General features: G+C 42.6%; 2 protein-coding genes across 14 annotated transcripts in view; one reads left to right on the forward strand and one right to left on the reverse strand.

The window, feature by feature from the left end:
• LOC118504624 overlaps positions 1–24,537 on the forward strand; it is a 102,977-nt gene that overhangs the window by 21,003 nt on the left and 57,437 nt on the right. The window lies entirely within an intron of this gene.
• Positions 21,990–22,493, reverse strand: LOC118504625. 2 transcript variants are annotated; one of them, XM_036039331.1, is made up of 2 exons: positions 22,271–22,493; positions 21,990–22,176 (listed from the first exon to the last, which is right to left on the reverse strand). In XM_036039331.1, the coding sequence occupies exons 1-2, from the start codon at positions 22,487–22,489 to the stop codon at positions 21,997–21,999; spliced, it is 399 nt and encodes a 132-aa protein (XP_035895224.1). In that variant the 5' UTR covers positions 22,490–22,493; the 3' UTR covers positions 21,990–21,996. The 2 variants fall into 2 exon arrangements, with proteins under 2 accessions (XP_035895224.1, XP_035895223.1); XM_036039330.1 differs by having other exon boundaries at positions 21,990–22,179.

The raw sequence follows: 24,537 nt of genomic DNA on the forward strand, positions 1-24,537 counted from the left end.
CTAGATTCGAATCGTGTGGAAAGCAGTATGTGTATTTGAAAGTGAAGCAAAAAGTAAGGGTTGATAAGGTATTCGATTTGGCATTGAGCATTATTGAATCTTAATCAAATATAGATACATCGCGACGTGGGTAAACATATACCGTCGGTTATTCGATCCGATTCCGGTACTGCAACAGAGAAGCACTGTATGCAGCACTGAAGGTGAAAGAGTAGATTCCAATCTTCTACCAAGGGTGGCCTCCAAAACCTCTTAGCGTTGACCAAACTTTGAACAAGATTTATACCATTGCTACTCTGTATCATCACCGCTATCTGCATCTTGATAGCATAGTGCCATAGAAAAAAAGTACATAACCTCACTATCAACTACGATGCCATTGAGGGACAAAACGTTACATTTTCTTGGGTTAGAAATTTGTCCCCCCAAATACCATGCAAGCCAGACTTCCCGTTTTTTTCCTGCAAGGTGTGTGTGTGTGTCTGGCGGAGTCTTCAGGACGGACGACCGGATCGATGCAACTGTCGTCGTGCTGACTGAATGCTGAGGGCAAAAATATAGATGAAGATCCCGCGAACTGCATACAGCGGAACCGTCGACAGGAATCCATTAGTAACGAACATATATTTTACATTTGCCTTCCAAATAACACACCTCTTTCGCTCTCGTACCAGTCACCCCCCTGATTTTGGGAAATGGGAAACCACTTCCCTCACTGGCAAACTCTTCAACCTCCCTCCCGTAAAAACGGGAAAGACCAACATACCGACGTGCGAACCGGCTTACCGTTATAGGTAAATGGCAAACAGTAACACGTATCGGAACCGTCGATGGACGAACGACGGAAATGGGATGGAATTTCGGCAACTCGTGTTCGGTGTTTGCATGCAATTAGCGCCCGGGCGACAACACCGTTGATGGACAGCTGGAATTTGACGCGAAATTTCGCTGACGATGGCCTCCTGAACACAAGTGAGTAAGCGGTCCAGGCAAAATCTGGCGCACACGCGAAACCAGGGGTTCGCGACGTCCTGGAAATTATGAATATTAAACTGTTTAAACACGCATCAGACTGGTGAGGACACGTTGATGGGATCGGTGAAGCGAGTTTCCTACTTCCATCTTTCAACGGCAAAAGGTTGAAAATTAAGTGATCACGCTTGTAATTGGAGTTCATGATGGTGTGAGCGTTGCGTGAGAAACGTTCCTGCTGGAGTTTGGAAAGTTTAAATGAGCTGGTTGACCTTCTTGCAAGGGTAACAAATTGTGAACAAGCTTACAATTTGTATCTTGCTGGTAAACGGTTATCAAAATCATCATTGCAATTAAAACTGTTAGTTTCTGAATCGACAAGCGTCTCCTGAAAACAAGTTTAAGTGTTTGCGCCTAACGGTAGGCAACTAGCGGAACACGACCTTAGGATTAGGAATTAGATCGAGTACAGAACTCGACTAATGTAAAATAAACGTTCAGAACTAACACTAGTGAAACAAGGATAGCTGTGTAATGATTATACGAAACCAACAAAAGCTAAGGAAACATCTAGTAAACAACATACTTCAGTTACTTTCGTTTATAGCATCTGGAAACCAAGTGTCGAAAGGCGCCATTACCATAAAGTTGCTAAACAAATGGGAACAAATTAATGGCCAAAAATTGAGCCTTCGGGGCCTTCGTTCGTTATTTTATGAAAATTTTCGCGCAATATTAACGATTGACTCTTTCACCGTGCTTGGGTTCATGCTGGCCACGCTACCATCGTCGGACGGTTGCCCAAGGACTCGACAATCCTTGACGGTAATCGATGGAGCCGATAAAAGTGCTCAGATAATCGGACCAGATTGTAGCTCCGAGTGTGCAACGGCTGCTCTTTCTCTTAGCCTGCTGGTTGGATTTTCTTGCCAAGCGTGGGATCGTTTACTGCTGCTGGTGAAGTTTCTTTTCCTTTGGTTTGTCCGCTCGAGCAAAAAAGCTTTCTGCTGGGGAGTTTTTTTTTGCCCACCAACCAAAGCGCTAATTCTCGTACAGCTGTACCAGCTGCGTTTTCACCGGCTCGTCCATCTAGCAATCGGACCCACTTTCGATCGATCATGGGGACCGCGAAAAAAACCTCAAGCACGCACAAAAACTGAGCTTCAATCATGAATAAGGCATTTTTGTGCTCGCTATAAAAAGGAAACTTCAACATTGTCGATGAGTGGCGAGCGGGCTCTGGGATGAATCGTTTGCATGATACAGTTCAGTATGTGATGTAACAGTTTCAAAACGTTTTTGAGAGGCAATTCTTTGGATAGATATCAAATAAAATTGATGTTAAAAATTATAGCAAAATTTAATTGTAGTATATATTTTGAATTCTGCCACCATTAAAAATATTGTAAAAATCTGAACTGCAAAGTCAAGAGATATCCTTCCAAACGTTCCATTCTGCCAGCAAATAAGTTTAATCAAGAACCATTTCTTTCGTCATTCGCCATCGTTTTACGTCATCGTAGCAAATGCCACGTACATCTTCTGCTGTCGCTTCCCAACGGAAGCATCAACAGTACGAGTGCATCAACGTGCCTTTCGAACCCAGCGAATCCTTTCGGTCGCGTCACGAACGATCGTGTTTGCTCGCGAAGAGCCATTATCTATGGCTGGGGCCAACCATCTACGGTTGTCATTAACCTCAAATTGGCGGAATGAAATAACGGAAGAATGCAAAGTATTTCTTCACCCGGCGCATGCCACTTCTACAGCATTTGCTTTATCCACTTAATTCACTGACGGGTTTCGCAAAAGGCATCAAACCACGGCGGGGCAGGAAGAAGTGCTAGAAATAGCTGAGTGATGAGCGTTAGGAAAAAATGTTCATCTACAATATCTGTGGCTCTCTGTCTACAGTTCAGCTATTCCTTCACATCGCCCAGAATTGGTTCAATTTTGCTCGTTAAACACATTGAATGATTCATTAGTTGAGTAATAATTCGCAAAATTGCAAATCTAGTTTAACGCTTTGTGATAAAATTAAGATTTTATAATTCCATCATGTTGCCTTGTAAATGAGATGGCTACCTTATCCAGCACGCGACATCACTAATGCATGGCTTTCAGCACACTCAAACTCACTTTAAAACTACGTGATGGGAAAGTACAAGCGATAGAGCGTTTTAAAATATGCGATGATGAAATACAAACACGGAAGAAATTATGCAGAATGAAAAAAGGGATGGACAGAACAGGTTAGGAATAATTTATATAGCGTCGGTTCACCAAGAGTCTGTACGGCATGTTCTTCTGTGGCAATTTTGCCTTGTGAAATACACGCATTTAAGAGGATCCATTTTTGTAATGCAAACACTTTTGCAGTTGAAACATATGTAAGATGGTTTGTATGAATTATTCGTTCCAAGTACTAGCCTTTGAATATCTTGTCGGGAGCTCATCCGAGGTAAATAGCTGTAGTAATCTCTTAAGAATTCTTCCAACAATTTTATCTCTGGTTTTCTTTTCAGATAGGTTTTCAGTCATTTAATCCATCGCAAAACTCACTAGTTAAAATCTAGAAACTGTGCTTCAATCATAATGTGATATTAAAAAATAAATTCTCGAAAAAAATTGTTTACATGGAAAATTATTTGTAGAGCGGCCCAAAGGTAATGGTGACAACGTCACTGGTCTTTCAAATACCACCCGGCTTTCAAATACAATCCGGACCGAGAAATGAGGATCCTCTTTCTTGGTCTAAAGACCTCTAAGGTCATGCCTGCCATTTCTGGCTTACTAGACTTATTGATACCGCAAATTGTGATACTCAGTCCTCACTATGGGGGAACGGCTCAGGTGGGATTTGAACCCCCGTCCTGCCGTGTGATGACCGGTGCCAATATTGCTCACCCACCAGACCACCCCATTACCGAAATGAGGCCTAAGTGGCATCAATAAGTCTAGTAAGTAAGAAATGCCAGACAGGACCTAAGAGTTCGTTATGTTAAGAAGATACTGAAGGTTTAAAGAAGTCAGACACCTTCAACATAAATTCGTTGGTTGTGAGGCTTGAAATTGGATCTTCAGAAATATTTGTACCTCAAACCAAATATCATAAAAAGGAATAACTAGATGGCTGCACTTACTTACCAATTTTTTCGTCGCAATGCGTTGATTGTTCATTGCAAGATTTTCTCAAAGTCCGAGCTTTTCCCTGATTTGGTCTAAGATGAAATGGGTTATTTAGTGTTCAAATTGATAAGATATCTTTTAAACAATTATATTTTTTTATACAAATATTCCAAATCATTTGGAAAGGTGTTGAGAGGAAATACAATAGCGCGTCCATTACTTCTTTGCGTATCGTAGATTGTACATCACTTTAGTATTGGAAAGCTCAGCAAACTAATCTCCCTGGCCAAACCGGATTGGATCCTTACGCAAAGAATAATCAATTTGTTGTCCATAAAATGAGACAGAGTTCAATTCTATCTGTGAATTGTCCGCTTTATCTTGAAAATTTGCGATTTCATGTTTGTCCTATCAAAACGAAAGCTTTGAACTTACTTAGAAGACTTCCCAAAGTTGATTTTGATGAGGCTTCTCAAAAATCCATACTAAATATTTCCACAGGCACAAGATTTCAACCACACCTCCGAGAATTGCCAATTTGTTGCTGTTGAGTAGTATTGTGCATGGGTGACAATGGTTCTCAATCAATAGTACCACTTGTGCAGACAGTCGCAGGGATGCAACTGCAACCCTATCCAATTTCACATAGATATCAAACCATCTGAACTAACATATCGTTTACGTTTCATGGGTTCATAGCGTTGAATCATGCTTCAAGCTGCTATTGCTGCTCCCATCCTGCTGTCCATGAAAACTTGTTATTCGACTTTGGGACGAGGACCTCAAAAAACAGCAAACCTTAACTCGTAACGTACGTACGTATTACTGGTCCATGTTACGCAAGAATTGGCTAAAGTACCATGATTTTGTGAGTGTTAAGTAACGTTTATAGGCTCACAGTAGCACCCGGTGTATGTCATGTGGTAAAAGAGAAAAGAAACCCCCTTTTCCTCCCAAGCTGCCACAAACTAACGATTCGACAACACTTGAAAGTGAACTGTAGTGAATGCAGAACAGCTTCTTGGCAGCTTTGATTGCTCGTTAAGGCTGAGGGGTAAAAAAAACCCGATCCCTTCTACAGCGCCGTAGAAACGCTGACCAAAAACCGAAATGCATTCAGCAGAAAAGATTCAACCCACAACGTCTCATCCCGAGAGCAGAGGATGCAGTAATCTTTTATGAATACATCAGCATCATTCCCACTTGCTTCCTTCGGCAGAAGGGTATGATGTTATGGGCAAAAATGTTGGACGCCGAACGAACTGCCCCGGGAACCGGGAGTTTTTGGAAAGCTTTGGCAAACTGCCTAGAACAACTTACATCAGTTGGGACAGTCAGCTGGAAGGACGAAGCAATGACCGTATAGTTGACCTGATTTCGGATGCTACCATGATGTGGATGCTGTGTCAGAAATTTTCACCCATGTCCACTGTTTGCGTGCCATTGTCATAGCAGATCCTAGCGGACGTATGGATGTAAATTGAATTCACAGTTTTTTTTTTGTGGAATGTTGTTTCGAACTCTTGAAGCAATAAAGCATCTTCCACTTTTGGAGAGTTGAAGCTTTAGGCAAGGTACGTTTGATTGAAATTTACATTCTTCTCCATATCCGGATGATGTGAGTGAACTTGGAGTTTGGGGAAAAGCTTTTTGTTATGTAAAATCAATTTTAAAGCTGGTTTTACTGCAGACATTCAAACCACTCTTCAGAAAAGAAATATTAAAATTGATGGAACCTCCAATAAAAATATACGATCGTAATGACATGTCTCGACAAGGAAGCAGTTTAACAACCTCTCGGTGATGAACAATAAAATCGATTTTGACAGAAATAGCACTCAAACAAAATGGAGTTGGGCAAGACGTCGCTTCAAGCTCAGCTTAAGCTTCTGTGTTGCCAAAGGACACAGCAACCACAATGGCTGGCCATTAAAATCATCAGCCGTTGGGCGACCCTCATTATATGGTCGTCTAGCTACTGCCAAACGGAACCATTTGTTGCTGGCATTTGAATGGAAGAATGGCTTTTTTCCCTGTTTAACAAGAGTTCTTAAAAGAACATGTCTCATTCTTGATTGAATGGATAAACTTTTAATTAATTTGTTCGTTTGAACCCAAGCCCCATACCGACCAATCTCTAGTGCGAAAACACGAACAAGCCACGTGTTTTTCCTCACTTCCGAGAGCTTTAGAACGGAAGAACGAATGTGTTTCCTTATTTGCTTAAATCTATTAACACCCCTTTTATCCCAAAACGACAAAGGCGGATCGGAAAAACAGTGCGCCGTGTTCCTTTCGCTACAGGGTATCCGCTTCCTTTTTTTTTTGAGCAGCACGCTCGTATAAACTCGGGTCGAACGACGCTCATCTAAGTCTGGTACGGTCGGTCGGTGGGTTCGTCATTTTTGCTTTCCAACGCCGTATGGGGCCACCGAGACTTGCACCGATCGGGCAGGAATCGGAAGCCGGGTAGGTCAGGATTAACAGCTCGTTAGCATAATTTAGCCACGCCACGTCTACAACGCGCTGCGTCAGCGAAGCGAATCTCGGCGGCAAATATGCACAAGAACCTGCCAGTAAAGTGACGACAATTCTTTGCAAAACCTCCACAAGGACATTTTCGTCCCCCCGTTATCCCGTGTTCCCCTTCTCCTTCTCTCCGGTTCCCAGTAACGGGTAATGATGTTTTCCGAGACTGTTTTCGAACGAGATCCATCACTCACGCCTATCGAAGGCTGTGTCGAAAATGGAACAGACTCACGGATGACGATGGCGACCATTGGGAGTGAGCCATGCTGTCGGTTTGAAAAAGATTGTTTAGGACGTAAGTGTATTTTGCTCTTTTATATATTTATGTCAACATCCTTTAAGCAGCACAGATTTTGGCTCAGCCGGCATGCCGCGAAACATTCTACCAAACGTACGCCGGAAATCAATCACTACCTCGTTCGCGGATGTTTTTGTTCAGCGAGCGCTTACCGGTTGGTGGATTTGGACGAGTTTGAACGATAAGTTTGATTACGTACGCAGGATTTTTTCCATCGACACGAATTCAAATAATACACCCCTCACACACACACAGACAAACAAAACCCGTACGTACAGGCGCAGGATGTTCAATCAATTTTTCCGGAGACGATTACACGATTGATTGATGGAGTTGCTGTGGGTAGCGATTTACCACGTTTTACCACGTGTCATCGTGAAAATTCGAAATGGTGAATTTTGCAAACATGGCACTGGACGGCGAAGAGAGAGAGATAGAGAGAGAGAGGGGAGAAAGAAAGGGAGAGAAAAACAAGACTTTATCTTCAATCTCGTTTCGGTGGTAGCTCACTAAGATAAAGTAGAAACATGTACCACACCAGACGACGTTCGGTTCGACAAGGCGGATGTCAAAAGTTGAGCGATATGCTACCGGATGCGTTGACAAGCATATGAGAAGCAGTTTGTCTAGCGGAACAGCGTACGCTCCCGGTCGTGATGGATCAAACCATGCTCTGTTAGCTGTCATTGAGACAGTTGCGCTCGACTGGACTAAAGGAAAACTTTCCTCGGAGGTCAATCAAGGAGCGATCGTGTGTGAAGCCCTGCAATGTTGCTTAAATAATCTTGATGAAACTTTGATTTGTTCGTACACGCATACCGGGGTGATTGTTATATTCGGAAACTAATCCTTGACGTGCGTTGGTAAAACGCAATTGAAACCGCACAACTAAACCCACCATAATTACCTTTCCAACTCTCGCGTACAGCTCTGGATCAAAATTTGCTTCTCATCTGTCAATCTGTTGTGGTTCAGCCTAGCCTCAGATAGTTAGGCTCAGTGTGGTGTTCTTGAGTGGGTTCTTCAGCATCCTTCCATCGACCTGCAATGTCAGACGTCTCTCCGGCGGAGGGAAGACATTCCGCTCCACCGTCCATCATTAAAAGGTCAACCATTTTGAACCGCTCGTTGTCGGCGGCAGACACTTGATTTGAAGGACCCTAGCGCAATTTTGCGCTCCTTTCACTAACCAGTGTCAGAACACCTCATTAACGGTGCACTTACGTTCTGTTCGTGGCGTCACATGGGACTTGCTTTCCCGCACGAACTTTCCGTAACAGAGAGCAGGCCGTTTTCCGTGCGATAATGTGTTAGTGAGCATGTAAATGAAGGGTGAAGAGAAGCTGCGAGAGTATGGGTGACTTTCTTTTCCAACGCAGGATATTAAGTGTCAACCTTGCCTGCAGAATGTATACAAATTTTTCATGAACCACGAAATAAAGTACAACGACAATTTGACTTGTCACAAAAATCTAATTAAGTCAGGTAGAGCCTTTGGAAGAAAATTGTCAGACATGCAAAAATGCAGAACAAAAAGCTTCCAAAAGCTTCAAAGGTGCCTTATGGTACGACTTGGAATCGTCTCATTTTATCGCTACCCTTTCAAAGACGTGTGTTTCTGTGTGTGTATGGGTGTCCACGTTTGACAATGTCGACTCTCTATTCATGGTCAGGATTGCCCGGCTTTAACTCCACTAAACCGCTTGGCTGCGCTCATGTCATCAGCATTTTTCTCACATGTCGTTTACACCGTAGCACCACACAGGATCACGTCATTATGTGTCAGCTGCAATCATAGAAGGGTGTCGAGGATTCTAACCTACCCATCCGTTCTCGGCACAGGGAAATAGATAAACGTTTGCATTCGTTCTTTCATCCGGGTGCTTCTCCTTTTCCTTCGTTCGCTCAAAGTGGCACCCGGAGCTTTCCTTCAGTTTTTCCATCCAGCGCCACACTATCGCAGTCTTTCTTTACCGAACCAGCCCGTCTTTATCTGCCTTCGCTAGCGGTAACAATAGCACTAATTAATTAATTCTGACGGCAAAAGGACGACGGCTGCGTCCGGACACGCCATGACTCTGGGAAACGGAATGAATTGCAGCGTGTGTGCTGTCCCGGAACAGGAACGTCGAACGCTCGGTGCCGGTGTGGTGACCCCAAAGACAAATGTCGATTTGTTCCACCTATGACGCAAGCAATTGAATTCACCGTCATTACAAAAGGATCTGGTACCATTTTGTGATGCCATTTTGCTTTGATGATGCCCGATGTTCAGGGGATTTGAATAGGAAAAGGATTGAGAAAAAAAAACCGGTGGAAAAGCTTCCCAGTCTCAGACACCTTGGCGAAACTGATGGGATGCGATGTGCAAATTAGACTTCGTTTGTTTCCGCCCGTAATGCATTTTGCGAAGCGGGTCCTCGTAAAAGGGGTTTCTAAGGGGTGAACTAGTGACAATGTGCAGGAAATAGTTTTACATGTGCTTGATCGGAACAAACAGCTTCTTGACGGATGCTTAACTTCAAGCGAATAAATGACCTGAGCTTGAATGTTTAATCATTCTTCTCTTTCGTAGTAATCGTTTCAAGTAGATCCAAGAGATTCTTCAGAATCATTTTGGGCAAAGGTAATTACTTACTAAAATAGTTTTATTAAGGTTGCGCTCTGTCAAGCATGGAACGGTGCAGGACTTCACATGAAAGGACCTGGGATCGATGCCCATCCAGACCGTTCCCCCGTGATCTGATCTGATTATTCATCTTCGTGGTATCTAACAGTCTTTAAATCCGTTGAAGATTATGAAGGAAAATTTAAATACTTTTTTTATCGTGTTGATCATCTTCAGCGTTGACAACCTCAATAAGCCTTTCCACCTGCTAGTCAACATTGTATGTGGAGGACATGTAAATTATTCACTTCATCCTGAGCAAAGTCATTGAAATTGATGAGTTCGGTATTAGAGATTCCAATCCAGGATAAGTGTCTATAAATCCCTTGACCCTTACCACTATACCTCGGAAAACCCGGAACCTTACAACGCTAGTTCCATTGCTTTATAATACATTAGAAACTAATGCTTTCCCCTCAACACTACTAAGTGATACAATCGCATTATTTAATAAAATATCTTTAAGCTTGTTTTTTTATCTTTCGCCTTGATTGTCCCTTGAACCCACCAATACACTTTACAAGCTCGGCATTCGAACTTCAAAAAAGCATTTCACTGCACAAATGCACCAATTCACTGCCCAAATGCATCTTTTATCCACAGATGAGATGGGTGAACCAAATGGGTGACCAAATTTTTACTCTCTCTCTCTCTCTCTCTCTCTCTCTCTGCTTTTCACATCCTGCCAAGAGTTCTATTATTTATTCAGCAGTCCCATACCAACTACAACTAGTTTCGCATTGAAAGAAAAGTTGAGCATCGGGCGCTCGCTTTTCTATCCTTTTTTATCTCTTGCCTCCATTTCTTTCCCATATAAAGACAGTAAAGTCCTGCAGCAGACAGTTTGGAGGATGGAGGATCGAGATCCATCAAGCGTTCTGACGCCATATTTCGTCCCCAGCGCTCTCATTCCCACGGTGCATTCCGGGAATCTTTGCTCACCATAACCATTGATGCCGGGTCATCAATCATGTTTATCTATCGTGGACGAGCGTCCGCTTTTCGCGTCCAGCGAAGTGTTCGTTCGGAAGCGACCAAGAAAATCAAGGGCATCGAAGCAGCCACTATAGCGAGAGATCAGTAGCCTTGTAGCCGCAGTGCAGTGACGCTATCATTGGTGGTGCGGCTTTTTTTTCTCTACTGCTTTTTTCTACCTATTTTCCGGAACCTTAAAACGCTAGTTCCATGGGCAAAAGACTGAATCTGTTCCGTGGGTGTAGTCGAATCGTTCTTCGATTTGCAAGGCGTTTATGAGGAATCAACGCCCAACTTGCATGATGAATAGTCTTTTCACAGCGATGCATCGTGCGCGTGGTTACCGGGGGAAAATCTGAAACGTTTTACCCTCGACCGTATCTGCGAGTCGAGTCTGTACGGCAGCAAATTTTTCACCGAAACAAAACCGAAAAGCAAAACCTAAAATAGAGTAGCCTTTGGCAAAACCCGATCACCCGTTGACCAGTGAATGGCACCGATAGATGAGTGTGAGTGGTTGGCGAATGACTTTCGGATATCGTTGGGCAAGGATTTGATTTCAATGCACTCCACGCCACACGAGTTCAGCCCACACCCGTTTGCACCGTACTTTCTTCCCATTTCGATTAAGCAAGCCATCTATTTTTGGTCAACACTCGGAAGCTGTTGGATTGAGCGATTGAATGCAGCGGCAATGGCTTTTTATTACATCGACATCACATTGAGAAACTTTGAGTGCAGTGTAAAATTGAACCTTGGGGGTTTCATCGCGCCAATGTAGCACTTTCTCGGACTCGGGATAGCTGGCGGATGCACAGTGCCATGAAATGAATATACTGGAGTGAGTTACATAAATGCATAGGACTCACACACACGTGCTCACACGTTGAAACATGTTCTAGGTAATGTTGTACGATTATTGGGCTTAAAGTTTGTAGTTAGTTAGGAGTGTCGAACGTCGATCTTCTTGTTTCAAATCTCGTCTTTATATCTATTATATTGAAACTAATTTTCAAATGTTATCTATTAAGTTCTATACAATAATCTAGAGATTAGTAGAGAAAGTTTCTGAGATTTCAGAATTCTTTTCAAATCAAACTGACGGAGTGCCTATATCGAATATGATGATCATTTTTGCAGGCATTACTCAACTGTGAACTGTGAACTGTTTGACTTGGGCGGCCTAGTAGCAGATGCGACAGCGGTGCCGGTCTTCACACGGCAGGGCCACAGGACTGGAACACAAAACTGATTACCCTGCTAAAACTTGTCTAGGATCTCTCAAGACTCAGCTGTCTTATTAGATATTATTGTCGATCTACACGCTTCAGAGATTCAGCTGCGACGCTCTTGGGATCCAGATATTCAAGCGTTCGAGGTCCAAATTACTTGAGCTTTATTCCTTCATACAATAAACATTGTAAACGTCATTTAAAAATTCAAGTTTTAGCTAGTTTTCAAGCCTGCATCATTTGGAAAAGGCGATGTAAGAGGTGGCCATTGGGAAATGCTTGATAAGTTTTTATATCTAAATGGAGTGTTTCAGTTGTCATTTTGAGGATCGGAGCTCAGGAAGGTTCTTATATATTCTAATAAATCACAAAGAGAGTCCAGAAGAGTTGGTCCTGGTTGGCTTTTTTTCGGTTTCGTTTAGATCAAGAGAATTAAATAAGTGCAGATACTTGCTTAATGTTGGAGCAATAGAAATGCCCTCGATTATCCGCTCGATGGATAATACATGGTTTTAAACAATTCAAAGAACAATCCGCTTAGCCAACCACAATGATTTAAACCAAATAATAGGAGCAAACTCAAGAGAAGATAGCCTCCTAATTGCTGGACAGTGTCTTTGGCTGTTTTTCTACTTGAGATTATTTTAATCCAAATGTCACGCAAACACAACGCTCAGGGCTACATGTAATCCAAAAGATTTGAACGTTGAGACAGCACAAATCTTGAAAGCGTTTCTTAGTAATCCGAACTGTTTTTTAGTGACATTAAGCATATTGCATTTTATTTATGCTGTTTCAGCATACCAACCGTTACTTCGATAGCAACCACCAAAGTGTTGACTGCACCCTAACTCCTGATAACTCTGATTACGTTGCTAAGGTTAAAACAAACAGCAGCCCAACGCCACCATCCATTCACACCACAATATCGTAACACTTCAGGCAACCCCCGTCGATGGTTGCTAGCATTAAAATTCGATTGCAATGTCCATCAGGCGGAAACCGTACCACGGACGAAACCCCATCCACGCATCACCACTTGGAAGGATAAAGCCTCCCCCCGAGTCGGTTCGGAACTTCCATCTGGTGAACTAATATTCCACGCTCGAATAGAGTAGCAAATAGCAGCCCCTGCTCGGTCGGCCTCACCATTAAGGCTCAATAAATTTATGCCATCGTTCGGGTTCGTCGCGACACTCAGCCACTCTCCGTTCCCAGCGTCCCCACCGTCCGTTCCGTTCCACGGTCATGCGAGATACGATGGTTATGATTTTTCATCGTTCGTCTACGCGCCAGTATGGGGAAAAGTGGTAGCATAAAATATGTGCCATTTATATATCGCACTCAAGTGACGACCATTATGGCTTCGGTCTACTTTTCGGCTACCGTTTTGCTGGTGGCTTCGCGCAAATCCTCCCGGCCCACGACAAATCCGTGGCGCTTCCGAGGGCTCAGCAGAATGCGCCCGGCAGCAGCAGCAGCAACAACAACAGCATCAACAAAAAACCCATCTTCGAATGGCCCTCGTGTTTGTGCCCTTCGCCCCACCGTGGTCCACCACTCAAGTGGTGAAAGATTGGAATATGATTTAGCCGTGGGATGAATATGATTTTTCACCATCCATTATTGCGCCCAACTGTGTCTGCGTGTGCCATTGTCGCCGGGATAGCACAAACTGGCGGAAGCGCTTGGCACGTTGTAGGCCGGCGGATGCGAACCTACCGGAATATGTGTGTATGCTGGTTGATGATGTGTTTTCTGTGCCGTATCTGGCTGGGCACACAATCGGTAGCACTCGGTCTGCCTACTGTTGATCATATTACATTACCGAGCTAGAGGGAGCAAGAGTCTTGAAGACGGCTAACTGATTCGTGGGAGAACGATAGAGCTATGGGGACGTGCAAGTGCTTCAGTTTCGGAAGGCTTTCAGCCGAAAGCCCCTCGAACGATGATGACAGAGTTTCCGAATCGAGCGATTGATGTCCCCGGGACAAGCGTAAACGTTAAACATCGTTATAGATTTAGTTGGTTTCGATTTATGCGCCGAGCCGTAGTTTTTCTGTTGCTTCTTCTCTCGCCGGGTCTCGTTCCATCGACCGATGCGAAGTTAGAGCGGTTTGGTTGCGAAGGTATTTCCTAGTAACCAGGAAACGGCGGCTCGATACACGCCGCCCTCTTGCCGAGATGGAGTTGCATAATTTATTCAGGGCTTCCGACGGGTTGTGGAGTATAAAATAATGAATTCCAGGACATCATATAACGCATTGGATTTTATTTATGTGATTGTTTGCGATACATTTCTATCAAAATCAATCGATGATGTTGCGTATGGAGAACCCGTTGAATATCACGATGGTTTACGCGGTTATTAGCAAAAGTGGATTTCGGAAAACAAATTTCATGAATAAATATTTTTATGTACTGTTTTAATCAGCTTGCCTCACTGCTATGACGTTGGTAATTTAAGTATAAGCCTTTTTGCTTTAAATATCCAAATTTTTGCTCTACAAGTTCTTCAATTAATATTGATTAATAATGTCACACACCGTATGTGGTATTTATGGACTATCGTATTACGTCTCTCCACCAAAATTTAGAGCAAAACTAGAGTAAATGTAAGAGTAAAATTTGTAAGAAATATTACCCCTAACATAATAGGACCAATAAATGTAACGCTCCCGACCGCAACCGTACGAAGAACGAAGCTACTGCCAAAAGTAATGAGAATCAATTTGAAACCATTCCACCGTATCCTTGCGCGCTGTGGGACAATGGTAAAAATGGCACCAATGGTCCATGTCGGAGGTCATTACTTATCTAATCTCGGCGCTGGAAGCTCATTAGCCGTTTGCCGACATGCTGGTTTTCTCGGGAAAACCTGGAAGAGACCGGCAGATTTTTATTCCTCGTCTAGGGAGCCGTTTTGGAGGACGGTTGGACGGGTCGTACAGTTCTTCGTACGTATGGTTAATAAAGTGAATTTGATTACAACATTCCCCCTAACGAGAAATACTACCCTCGGAGATAATGGGAACAAGGTAATAAGGACAGACAGAATGATTTTATTACCGGGGACAGGCAAAACAGCGCGTGTGAACTTGGTTCATTGTTTTGGACATTGATTCGTCCCTGTTGGAGGATTTGCTTTTATAATTGTGGCGGAGAGAAACGATTCTCAGAAGTGTGTGTACCATCTGGGAGTCTAAGGTGTACAACAGCCAAAACAGCGCGTGTGAACTTGGTTCATTGTTTTGGACATTGATTCGTCCCTGTTGGAGGATTTGCTTTTATAATTGTGGCGGAGAGAAACGATTCTCAGAAGTGTGTGTACCATCTGGGAGTCTAAGGTGTACCACGACGTCATCCGCATTGGAGTCGGCACCGTGGAGTTTGGAGTTGACTGAATATTGAAGAAGCTTTGGCTTTGAAACATTTTCACGAGCAATAAGATATTACCATGAATATTATATAAACTCCATAAAAATTGTACACTCACTGATACATCCACCCATGGTAGTGTCCAATGTTCAAGCGAAATAATAGTCTTCAGAACACAATTCTAGTATCCTTCTCCCGACCTAGACTAGCACTCCTATTTTTAGAACTCAATGCACGACACAAAACAACCGGCTGATGTCCATCTTTTGTGGTCAATCTTTCCGAACTATTGTGTGTAGTGCCTAGAGGATAAGCTACAATAATCGTTTTTGTACTTTAGAAAGTTGACGTTATAGGCGTAAGCATGATACAAGAGACCATTCCATTGTCGTCCAGGCAAACAATTTGTTCTATTATGAGTTTAGTACACTAGCAATACGGCCAGGCCGTTCTTTATGAATAAAAAAACAATTTGTTCTATTATGAGTTTAGTATACTTTTTTCGCGTCGCTTGTTAGGCAATGGTTTTCGGTGGGTTGAATGTTTTTTTTTCCAAAGATCTTTTTACTCCACTTATAGATTGGGAAATAGGATATTCAAAACTGATAAAAAATTTACCTTACTTCTTTAAAATCACAACCTGAAAATTGCTTTTCAGTACCACGCAGATTCTCAAGACCACCCAGACCAGCAGAAATGATAGCTATAATGGTCCGGAAACTCCGGATAATGTTCATTGGAGCCTTTCGGTAACCTTTCATTTTGGGGAAAAAAGGTACCACAACGCCTAAATCAACAAAGTCTATTTCCTCCAATTTCATCATCATCCTTTGGTGAGGTTCGCAAATTTCCGGTTCTGCGGTTTTAAACCCGCCGACTGCTTAACGCAGCCACATCTTGTCTATCAGCAATGGAATCACCCAAAACGTGTGCATCAATCTGTTTGAAAGTGGGAGGAAAGATTTCCTTCAACACTCTCTGGTTTAGCTAACTTTTCCTTCATAGATAGAGCAAAAAAGTGGATGGCTCAAGACTTCCTGGGAGTGGTTTATGGTTTCTATACCACAAAAGTTGTGTTTCTCGTAGAGCTCTCGAGATCTTCGCCCTGATTTAACGGTGTTGCTGAAACAGGTAAACTTTTTATCTTCAAGCTTTTTCTTTAAACTCACCCCGAGTTAGTTATCGCACCGCAGTCGAGCATGTGGCCACCAATTTCAGTGATTAATTGGGTGTAAAACATGATTTATTTTGGTTCGGCTTTAACGTCTTACAAATTGAGTTGAATTTAAATTTTTGTTCTTGTAATTTAATCAATAAAGTAAAATTGTTTTTCCAGCTGATTTTTCATGACTTTAAACAGCTTTTCATTGGATTTTTTTTTTGTTTTACTGCAATCTAATAATAAAAACACAACACCACACTTCGCAGCATTCACACCGCACCGATCTGCATGCGTCTCGAACAGGAATGTGTTACGAAATGTCTTACCAGCCAATACAATTCACCCCAGCCCAATTTTATGCTTTCAACCGGGCGCGTTTCCAGTGAACCCAGACCGTACCAGTAAATTCGCACATATTTTCCAAAATATTGTGCGTACAAGTGGCGTGATTTGTTCTCATAAATTGAAATTAATATGCCCATGCCCATGTGTGTTTGCGGTTGAAATTGCAATAAACACGCAGCTACATGGAGGCGCCCCTAACATGTCCGTCAGTACGGTGCGGTACGGCTGGCTATATTTACGACGTATTGTCTGTGGTATTTGTTTTCGGCTTTGTTTTTCTACACTTCCACGCATACGGGTTTGATGAAAGGGAACTCATGCATAATTGCGTCGAACTCATATATTTCATGATTAGAATTTATTTTCTTCTGCTCCATTGGAATTCTTTTCCCGGGGCATAGTGCTCAATGTATATGCTCATGTGTTGGCTCTGGGATTTGATGTATGTGTGAGTGTGTATTTGAAGAGTCTAGAGGAAGTTTCAACCATTAGTGAAATTATGCTTCTCTGTGTTTCAAGGGGTAAACAATAAGCAAAGTAGGTATGCTTAAGCAACGCCGGTGTACTGAACATTCCCGTTTGCTTGTTCCACGCATCGTAATGCTTAAATTGGTTTCGTCCTGCGACCTTCTGAAAGTCTTTTTAATTTGTACAACACCCTTCAAAGTCGTTTGTGTTGCTAGCAAAACCACAGCTTTTTATTGAAACGTTAGCAACAGCTCCAGTAACGTGTACTAACCCGTAACCGCAAAGTATACGATGTTGTTCTACTAGAAATAGACGGCGTGACAAACATCACGCCAAAGTTTTTGCACAAGCTTCCATTACTTTGTCAGTGATCACTAATTGGCGTTCGAAACACCTTTATTTGTGCGTCAAGACGTAAACGTCACTGTGGATGATTATTTGATGAGCTCTCCGTAGTGTACAAAGTAAGTTCAAGAAGTTGCACTCGTGGATAATAGAGCCTGCAGTACTTGTTAAAGAAACTTTCAAGTCTAACAAGCTTTGAAAGGCGTTACTTCTACCGCGTGAATGAAATCATGCAGCAAATGACATTTTTCTTTAGTTTTACCAGTAGCAAAGTAGTCAGCCCTGCGTACGGGGTGGTGGACTGGATGGGATTTGAATCCCGGTCTTGCCGCTCCACACAGCCTCGCATCACCTGACCCCTGTAATAGGTCCTCTACTTCCTAATTGGCACTACAACCTCGAGAAGGTTTGGTCTAAGATTGATGACTTCCTTGTAGACTAAGACGTAGATGGATATCCTGTCATGCGAATGGGAGGACAGTCCGATCCGGTCTTGCCGTGTGAAGACCTTTGCTTTGCCATCGGACCTGCCTTGATCATGGATACTATTCAGCCATGGATACTAGATCATCAACTCTAGATCATCGTCAACAGGTCAAAGATACTCGAAAATTTAACCCTTAAATATCTACCTGAAACTGAATCCTTTCTCCATTAAGTGGCATAGTCAACAAATCACATTTTCAAGAAGTAAACAGCATTCAAAAACCATTATGACAGTTGACAAAAACCCTTCATCCGAACTCTACTTCCTTCATTAAATGAGGAAAAGCCAACTGTTATGAAAGTACAGCGAACGTACCGAGGTAATTGAAAACCATTGAACTTCATACGAAATGAAACAGGGAAAGAAAGATTGTATACATTCCAGCATACCGCAAAGTACACGCACATTGTGTACGGAGAAAGTTGCACCGTTGGGTAAATTTGTGCACGCGAGGTAAATTTAGGAAGCTACTAGCTCCCGTCAACTTCCACGCTCGAAAGCATTCCCAGCATTCCTATACACCACCTCCACCATCGCAGGAAATGATGGTTCCCGGGGAATGATTTTTCGCGAGTGCACAACTTTTGCACCAGTCGCCAGCCAGTCACTTCCGCTAAAGTTCAAACAACCTTTTGACCTACTTTCCAGGGCTACCTCAGATCGAGCTTGAACCGACCAGGCAACCGAAAAAATCTCGATTGCAATATTGCGTACGACACGGAAGCGCACGATATGGAACGCTGAACAATGAAAAAGGCGGGGAAGAAATCAAACACAAAAGTGCGAAAGTAATATTTTCCACAGTTTTTTCTTCTCTTTGTCGCTCACTTATTGCTCATCTTAAGCTTTCTGGGTGTCGTGGAGTGTACAGCAGCTCGCGCGATCCGCCATTGCAGCATTGCCCTCGGTAGATGTCTGTGCTTTATTAGGCACAAAGTTAGCGACAGCGCAAACCGACAACGATAACATGCATAACGTTCAAAGTTGTTTGAACTTTTCCTGCTCCTGCTAGCTCTGCCGTGGAACCGACGTTGGTGTTCCGTTGCACAGTGTTTTTGATGTGAAAAATGTGTTCACTCTCGAGCGAAAAGCAAGATGAATCACATTCCTTCCCTAACGCGGTGGGTGTTTGACCTGCACGACAAAAGGTCCAGCGCTGGAAACGCCCGCGTAATGGCTCGATAATGGGTCCACTTTTCGTTGCCATAAACTGTCGAGATTTGATGGTTGTTCCTGTTGTTCAAGTTGCTTGCTACTTATTTGGCTGTTTGGGAGAACTGTGTTTTGCGTACGACCTATCGAAGACAACAATGCTGTCCTGGTACAAGTGTCTTCTAGACCGATGGTTCGATGTCGCCGGTAGTTGTTCGTAAAACCTCTAAATATGGGCGATACTGGTGCGTAATCACCTCATTTATCTCTCTCCCGCCCATAATCGATTGACCAAAGCAGTCCCGGAAAAGCCCAACCGTTCCCGAACTCTATTACAAAGTACATGGAACCAATAAACTTGAAGTCTTTAAAGTTGAAGTTCGGGCTCGTTCAGTTAAAGAACACACAGCTTTAAAAGTGTGGACTCAGTGAGGAAGTTTTGAAGAGACCTGTAGCAAGTAATTTCGATTGCTTGTTTTAACGAACTTGTCGTGCGCATTCTTCGAAAAGGTACGAAAATTAAATTATGTTCTTACTAACAAAAACACTCGGTAAAAAAGGGTTCCCCAAAGCCATACTGACCAAACCGATACATTTAAATTGGACCTGAGCTTCTTCGGTAACTGGAAAAGGATAAGGCTGTGTTTGCTATCGACTAAAAGACCATCCTTCAATCAACATGCGTAAGGAGTTGGGTATCGGGAATGCAGTGCCTCAAGGAAAGATAATTTTATTAAACTACCAGCAGTAGTGGGAGTCTTACTCGGCCTAAGTTTGAACGATTTCGAGCCGGATTCGCAATCAAAACCGAGCGCAATATGGGACAAACTGGCTGGGATGTAGGTTAGGCAAAGTTTTGGGAGTATGAATTTAAATTGACGAAACATTTGTCACATCCGTCCGATGTTGCTTCGGTTTTGTAAGGTAAAGGATTTACTGCGACAGAAGCTTGGAGCACAAAAAAGGGACTGAAGCGACCCAAAACGGGACCGTACCTTAGCAATCCTAGTTTTCAGTCAATCTAATTTTAGCCTTCCTCGTGTAGTCCAGCTTAGCTTTTCGTTAGGGTTCAGTTTGTTCACATGGGTAATTAGATTTGAAGGGAAGTGTTTTATTGGCCCACAAAATGTCACACACAATCAATATGTTAACCACAAACAAAACTCTCACAATAATGTCTGTATGTCACCAACACAAATCTACCGAAACCAACAAAACATAATGCTTTCTAAAATCTACTTCAATTATTCTTAAATCTAGGTTACTTGTCTGCCTTGTTTCTGGTGAGGAATGACCCAAACACCGAAACGAAGACAATTTCTAAGTATTTGGGTTAGAGAAGCGTTACCGACAGTAGTGGCAGTAACAACAAAAAACCCTTCCGATTTCCCGTTACTTGGCTATGAAGGACGAGTTTTAATAAATGTCACTTCCAGCCGGGGATCAAATGTCAACGTCGCTGAGCCGGAACACTGTACGGACACGTGCTGACCCAAACGGCCCATTCTTAGTGCGGTCCAGTTGAGATTCATTTGTGAACGGTTAGGGAAATATTTGGAGAAGCTTTTGCGTTATTAAAATTCCTTTTGCAATCAGGACGCCATTTTGGTTTGCGAAATCACTCCAGTATGGGAAAGCCCATGTGTCCAAATAAACGAATCAAATTCTTTTAGGTTGGATTATAAAGAATTTCTTTCATTTTAATTCTATATTCCCATTTTCATGTTTGTATCAACAAAAATTGTATCAACACTAATGTACATGAACAATCCTCACGAATAACCATAAACCTTGGACGAATTTTGACAATAGGCAAGCGCTCAGTTCAATTTACCCACAATATCCTCCCTGGATTTGGTAGAAAGGAAAAATTCAATTAAAAATTGAGACGCTTCTAGAATCGTCTTACCAAAGGAGACCTCAGATATGTGATGCCGTGCTGGAGGATTGAGGAATTTACATGTCATTTGCAAAAAAATAGCTGCAAAAAGGTTCCAGCAGACAGGTTCTTTTCTGCCGAATCGGTACAGGTGCAGGATCGAATTTCAACTGGAAGTACGAAGCTCCTCGGTAATCATGCTGAAACACGACACTTGGGTTTAGGCAACACATACACGAAAATACCAAACTTTGAGCAGTTAGAACAGTAAGTTAAACTGCAAATCATTCAAACTTTACTTGACTAGACATTCTCATATTTTGGTAAAAGACTCGAGAAGGCCCCCCCTAGAATCTTTTGTGTTTAGCACTGTGGCCTGTCATTTTTGTTGTACAGTGGAATTTCTGTATGGTCAAAACCCATTTGATGTAAACATTGTGCATTGTTCCTTAATACTGTTAATAGACAGCGAGTAGAACTTGATACAATACATTTTAACAAGTGGTTTGAGATTATGTTTTTCTTATTTTTCCTCCTTTGCTGAATATCAATGCAAGGTAACAAGTATTCATCGAATTACTGTTTCGTTACCGTCCGAGAACGCCGTGGATGTTTTAGGCCCGATTGTTCACCCCTAGTGCGACTGAAAACTAGTACGAAGCTCCTGTAACCCAAAATGAATGGTAGGGTTAGCGGAGAGGGGATTTTAATCAAATAATAACAATATTTTATTCAACTTTCTTCAACCAATTTTGACCACACTGAAAGCACACTGAAAGCTCACTGTGAAGCTCTCGCAACGTGTACTGCGGATTGCATACCTTTAGGCGTAAATCCTACAGCGCCTAACAAATTTTGTCAGGGGGGGGCCTTCTCGAGTCTTTTACCCATATTTTTTGTATAAATATATTTATTGAATCTCTGTGTTGATATTAACATACTTGACATTAACATAAACTTAGGCGAGAAACTTTATCCTATGGAGGTACCGTTGAGCAATACATCACAATATTTGCAAACAACATCCAGTGCCGGCTAAGTTGAATGATCGTCGCAATCGGCGCCTTCGTTCCGACACCACCGTGCACCAGTTCGGCCCGAAACCTATGCCACGGTGCATCTGTCCAGACGCGTATGTAGCGTACCACCTGATCCGGCTGCTGGGAGTTACGAAAAGAAACAAACAAACATCATCGACAATTAGATACTGCGGCGCCCCCTAGTTCCAATCGCCCCTTTTTCACCATTTACCCGTGGAGGAATGAAGGACACCAGTCTCGTGACGGGACGGAAGAAGCTAAAGAATGCTTCCCAAGTGGGCTCGATAACAACCGACTGGGACAGACACACGCGATCCGTTCTGTCGTCACGGTTGCCCCAGATGAATTCATCGCCAAGACGAGGACCGGCGTTACATTGCTGCAAGCACACTGCAAACAGCGTCACGTGAAGCAACTGCCTCGACCACATTGCACCCAGCATCGATCGCAACTGACTGGCCCCCGGCAAACTTGTGTCGCTGGCACTTGGGTAGTTTGTGAATGAAAGACGTGTTTTTGTTTTGGGTTTTGTTTTCTCCAAAGCAATGCTACCTGGCTGGTGAAAGTTGCAGTTCCTCAGACAGCGAGAAGATGCGTTTTATTTTTAACATTTAGTTTTGCATATTACACCAATAAAAAGAGCGAAAAGTGTCGATGGATATTTATTATTGAAGTATGGTATTTAAAAATAAAATAAGCACACCTTTACGGGATTTTGAACAGTAACGCCCTACCGTTCCCAATTTGCATCTGCTGAACGTCAGCCCACGAAACCACGTGCAGTTCTCGTTACATTCTCTTGTGCCAATCGATCGAACCGGTCTCGTTTGGCTCGCTGAGCTTGGGACACTGATCGGTCTCAATTTGCATTCGATGCGTGCCCGTCAATCAGGGCATCCGATGTTGCAGAGCAACCAGTGTGCAAGAGAAAGTCACAGCAGCGCGTCGGTACTTTCATCTGCTGCATTGTTACCGTTTTTTTTTTGTGTCTGTTTGCCAACAGTCTCTGTGAGGCTTAAGTTCCGAATCGGAAATTAAAATTGGCATAGTAATTATTTTTCATACGTGAGTGCGATTCCGTTCGGCGATGGTTCATGATTTTTATATCAATACAGAATCGATTTTATTTTTAGTGTTAAAAGTCTTGTTGGAGCTCGTAGTGTGAAGCGTTGGAGAGGATCGAACTATTAGCGCCTGCAGATAGACAATATTCAACACAGAGAAAAGTTTGGTCATTAACGTTTATATCAGATTAAAATAGGTATTAGAATTATTGAGTAACAGGGGTGGCCCGGTGCTCGAGATGACGGTGACACCGGTCCTCATAAGGCAGGATCGGGGTTCAAATCCTATCTGGACCGTTTCTCCGTAGAGAGAACTTGAATATCCAACTACGTGGTATCATCAGGTCTAGTAGGCCAGAAATGGCAGGTATGATTTAATGAGAGGTTGTTAGGCCAAAAGAGAGAGAGAGAGAGAGAGAGAGAGAGAGAGAGAGAGAGGACATTATAACGAAAATTTCAATAAATATTTGTAAATTTCTCTTAAAGTGAACCGCGTCCAGAGTAGAGATATAGAAGAACTATTCGAAAGTGAGCTTCAAAAACATGATGAAATCTATTTATAATAAACAACTTATTTTTATCCTTTACATAACTATCAAAATAAATTCACGAACATTACAATAAAAGCTCTATTGATTGAGTATCAGCAAATAAAATATCTTACTACTCAATTCTCAAGACATTCCTTTAAACACATCATGCCCCTAAAAGAACAGAGTATAGCAAAACCTTCGTTCAATGAAGCATAAACCAGGCATAATGTCACCGAACTTTCGTCGTGCTCCATTAGACCATCCTTGACCCTTGAACACAAAACCATTCACGAAACCCTGCCTAAGAAAGTAGTGAAGCAATACTACATACCGGTCCCGCCCCGAAAAAGCGAGGAAAACTTTCTTAATTAAACAATGTGCAGGTTTTCCCAATTAGTGGCACATTTTCTGCTTCGTTATTTTCCACAAACAAAACTAGAAGCGGTCATCGTCATGTGGAGCAAGTACCCAACCAACCAACAGATTTCCACGTACGACTCTTTCGAGCGAACGAGAGTAGTACAATTAATTTGTCATTTGAAAGTATGGAAAGTATCCTTCTGATGATTTGTTCGGTACAAATTAACGTTCTACCGGACGGTCGTTCTAAGAATTTTAATTGCGCATGGAGTTATAAATAATATAAAACTTCTTATTGTATACGTACAAACGTTTCTCGTCGCTTTAGCACAAGCACACACCTATGAGACAGGAACATAATGCTCAATGCTTCAACCGCTTTTCTTCCTCCGATTAGTACGGAACAAAGAAAAGGGTTTCCTTTCCTAGCACGCACGAATTCTTTTGATATCATGCCGACCTATTTCGAGGCGAAGGAAAATCGTTAAAAATACGGATGTGATCGAATCATCTCCGCTGCC

The sequence above is a fragment of the Anopheles stephensi genome, chromosome 2 (assembly GCF_013141755.1).
Source record: "Anopheles stephensi strain Indian chromosome 2, UCI_ANSTEP_V1.0, whole genome shotgun sequence".
Lineage (NCBI taxonomy): Eukaryota > Metazoa > Arthropoda > Insecta > Diptera > Culicidae > Anopheles > Anopheles stephensi.

What these genes read in the sequence shown, in the direction of transcription:
- LOC118504625 (XM_036039330.1), bottom strand. Translation starts at nt 22,489, where the DNA reads ATGTGGTCGAGGCAGTTGCTTCACGTGACGCTGTTTGCAGTGTGCTTG. An exon ending in TGTCCTTCATTCCTCCACGG is followed by an intron (nt 22,180 to 22,270) that starts GTAAATGGTGAA and finishes CGTAACTCCCAG; the next exon opens with CAGCCGGATCAGGTGGTACG.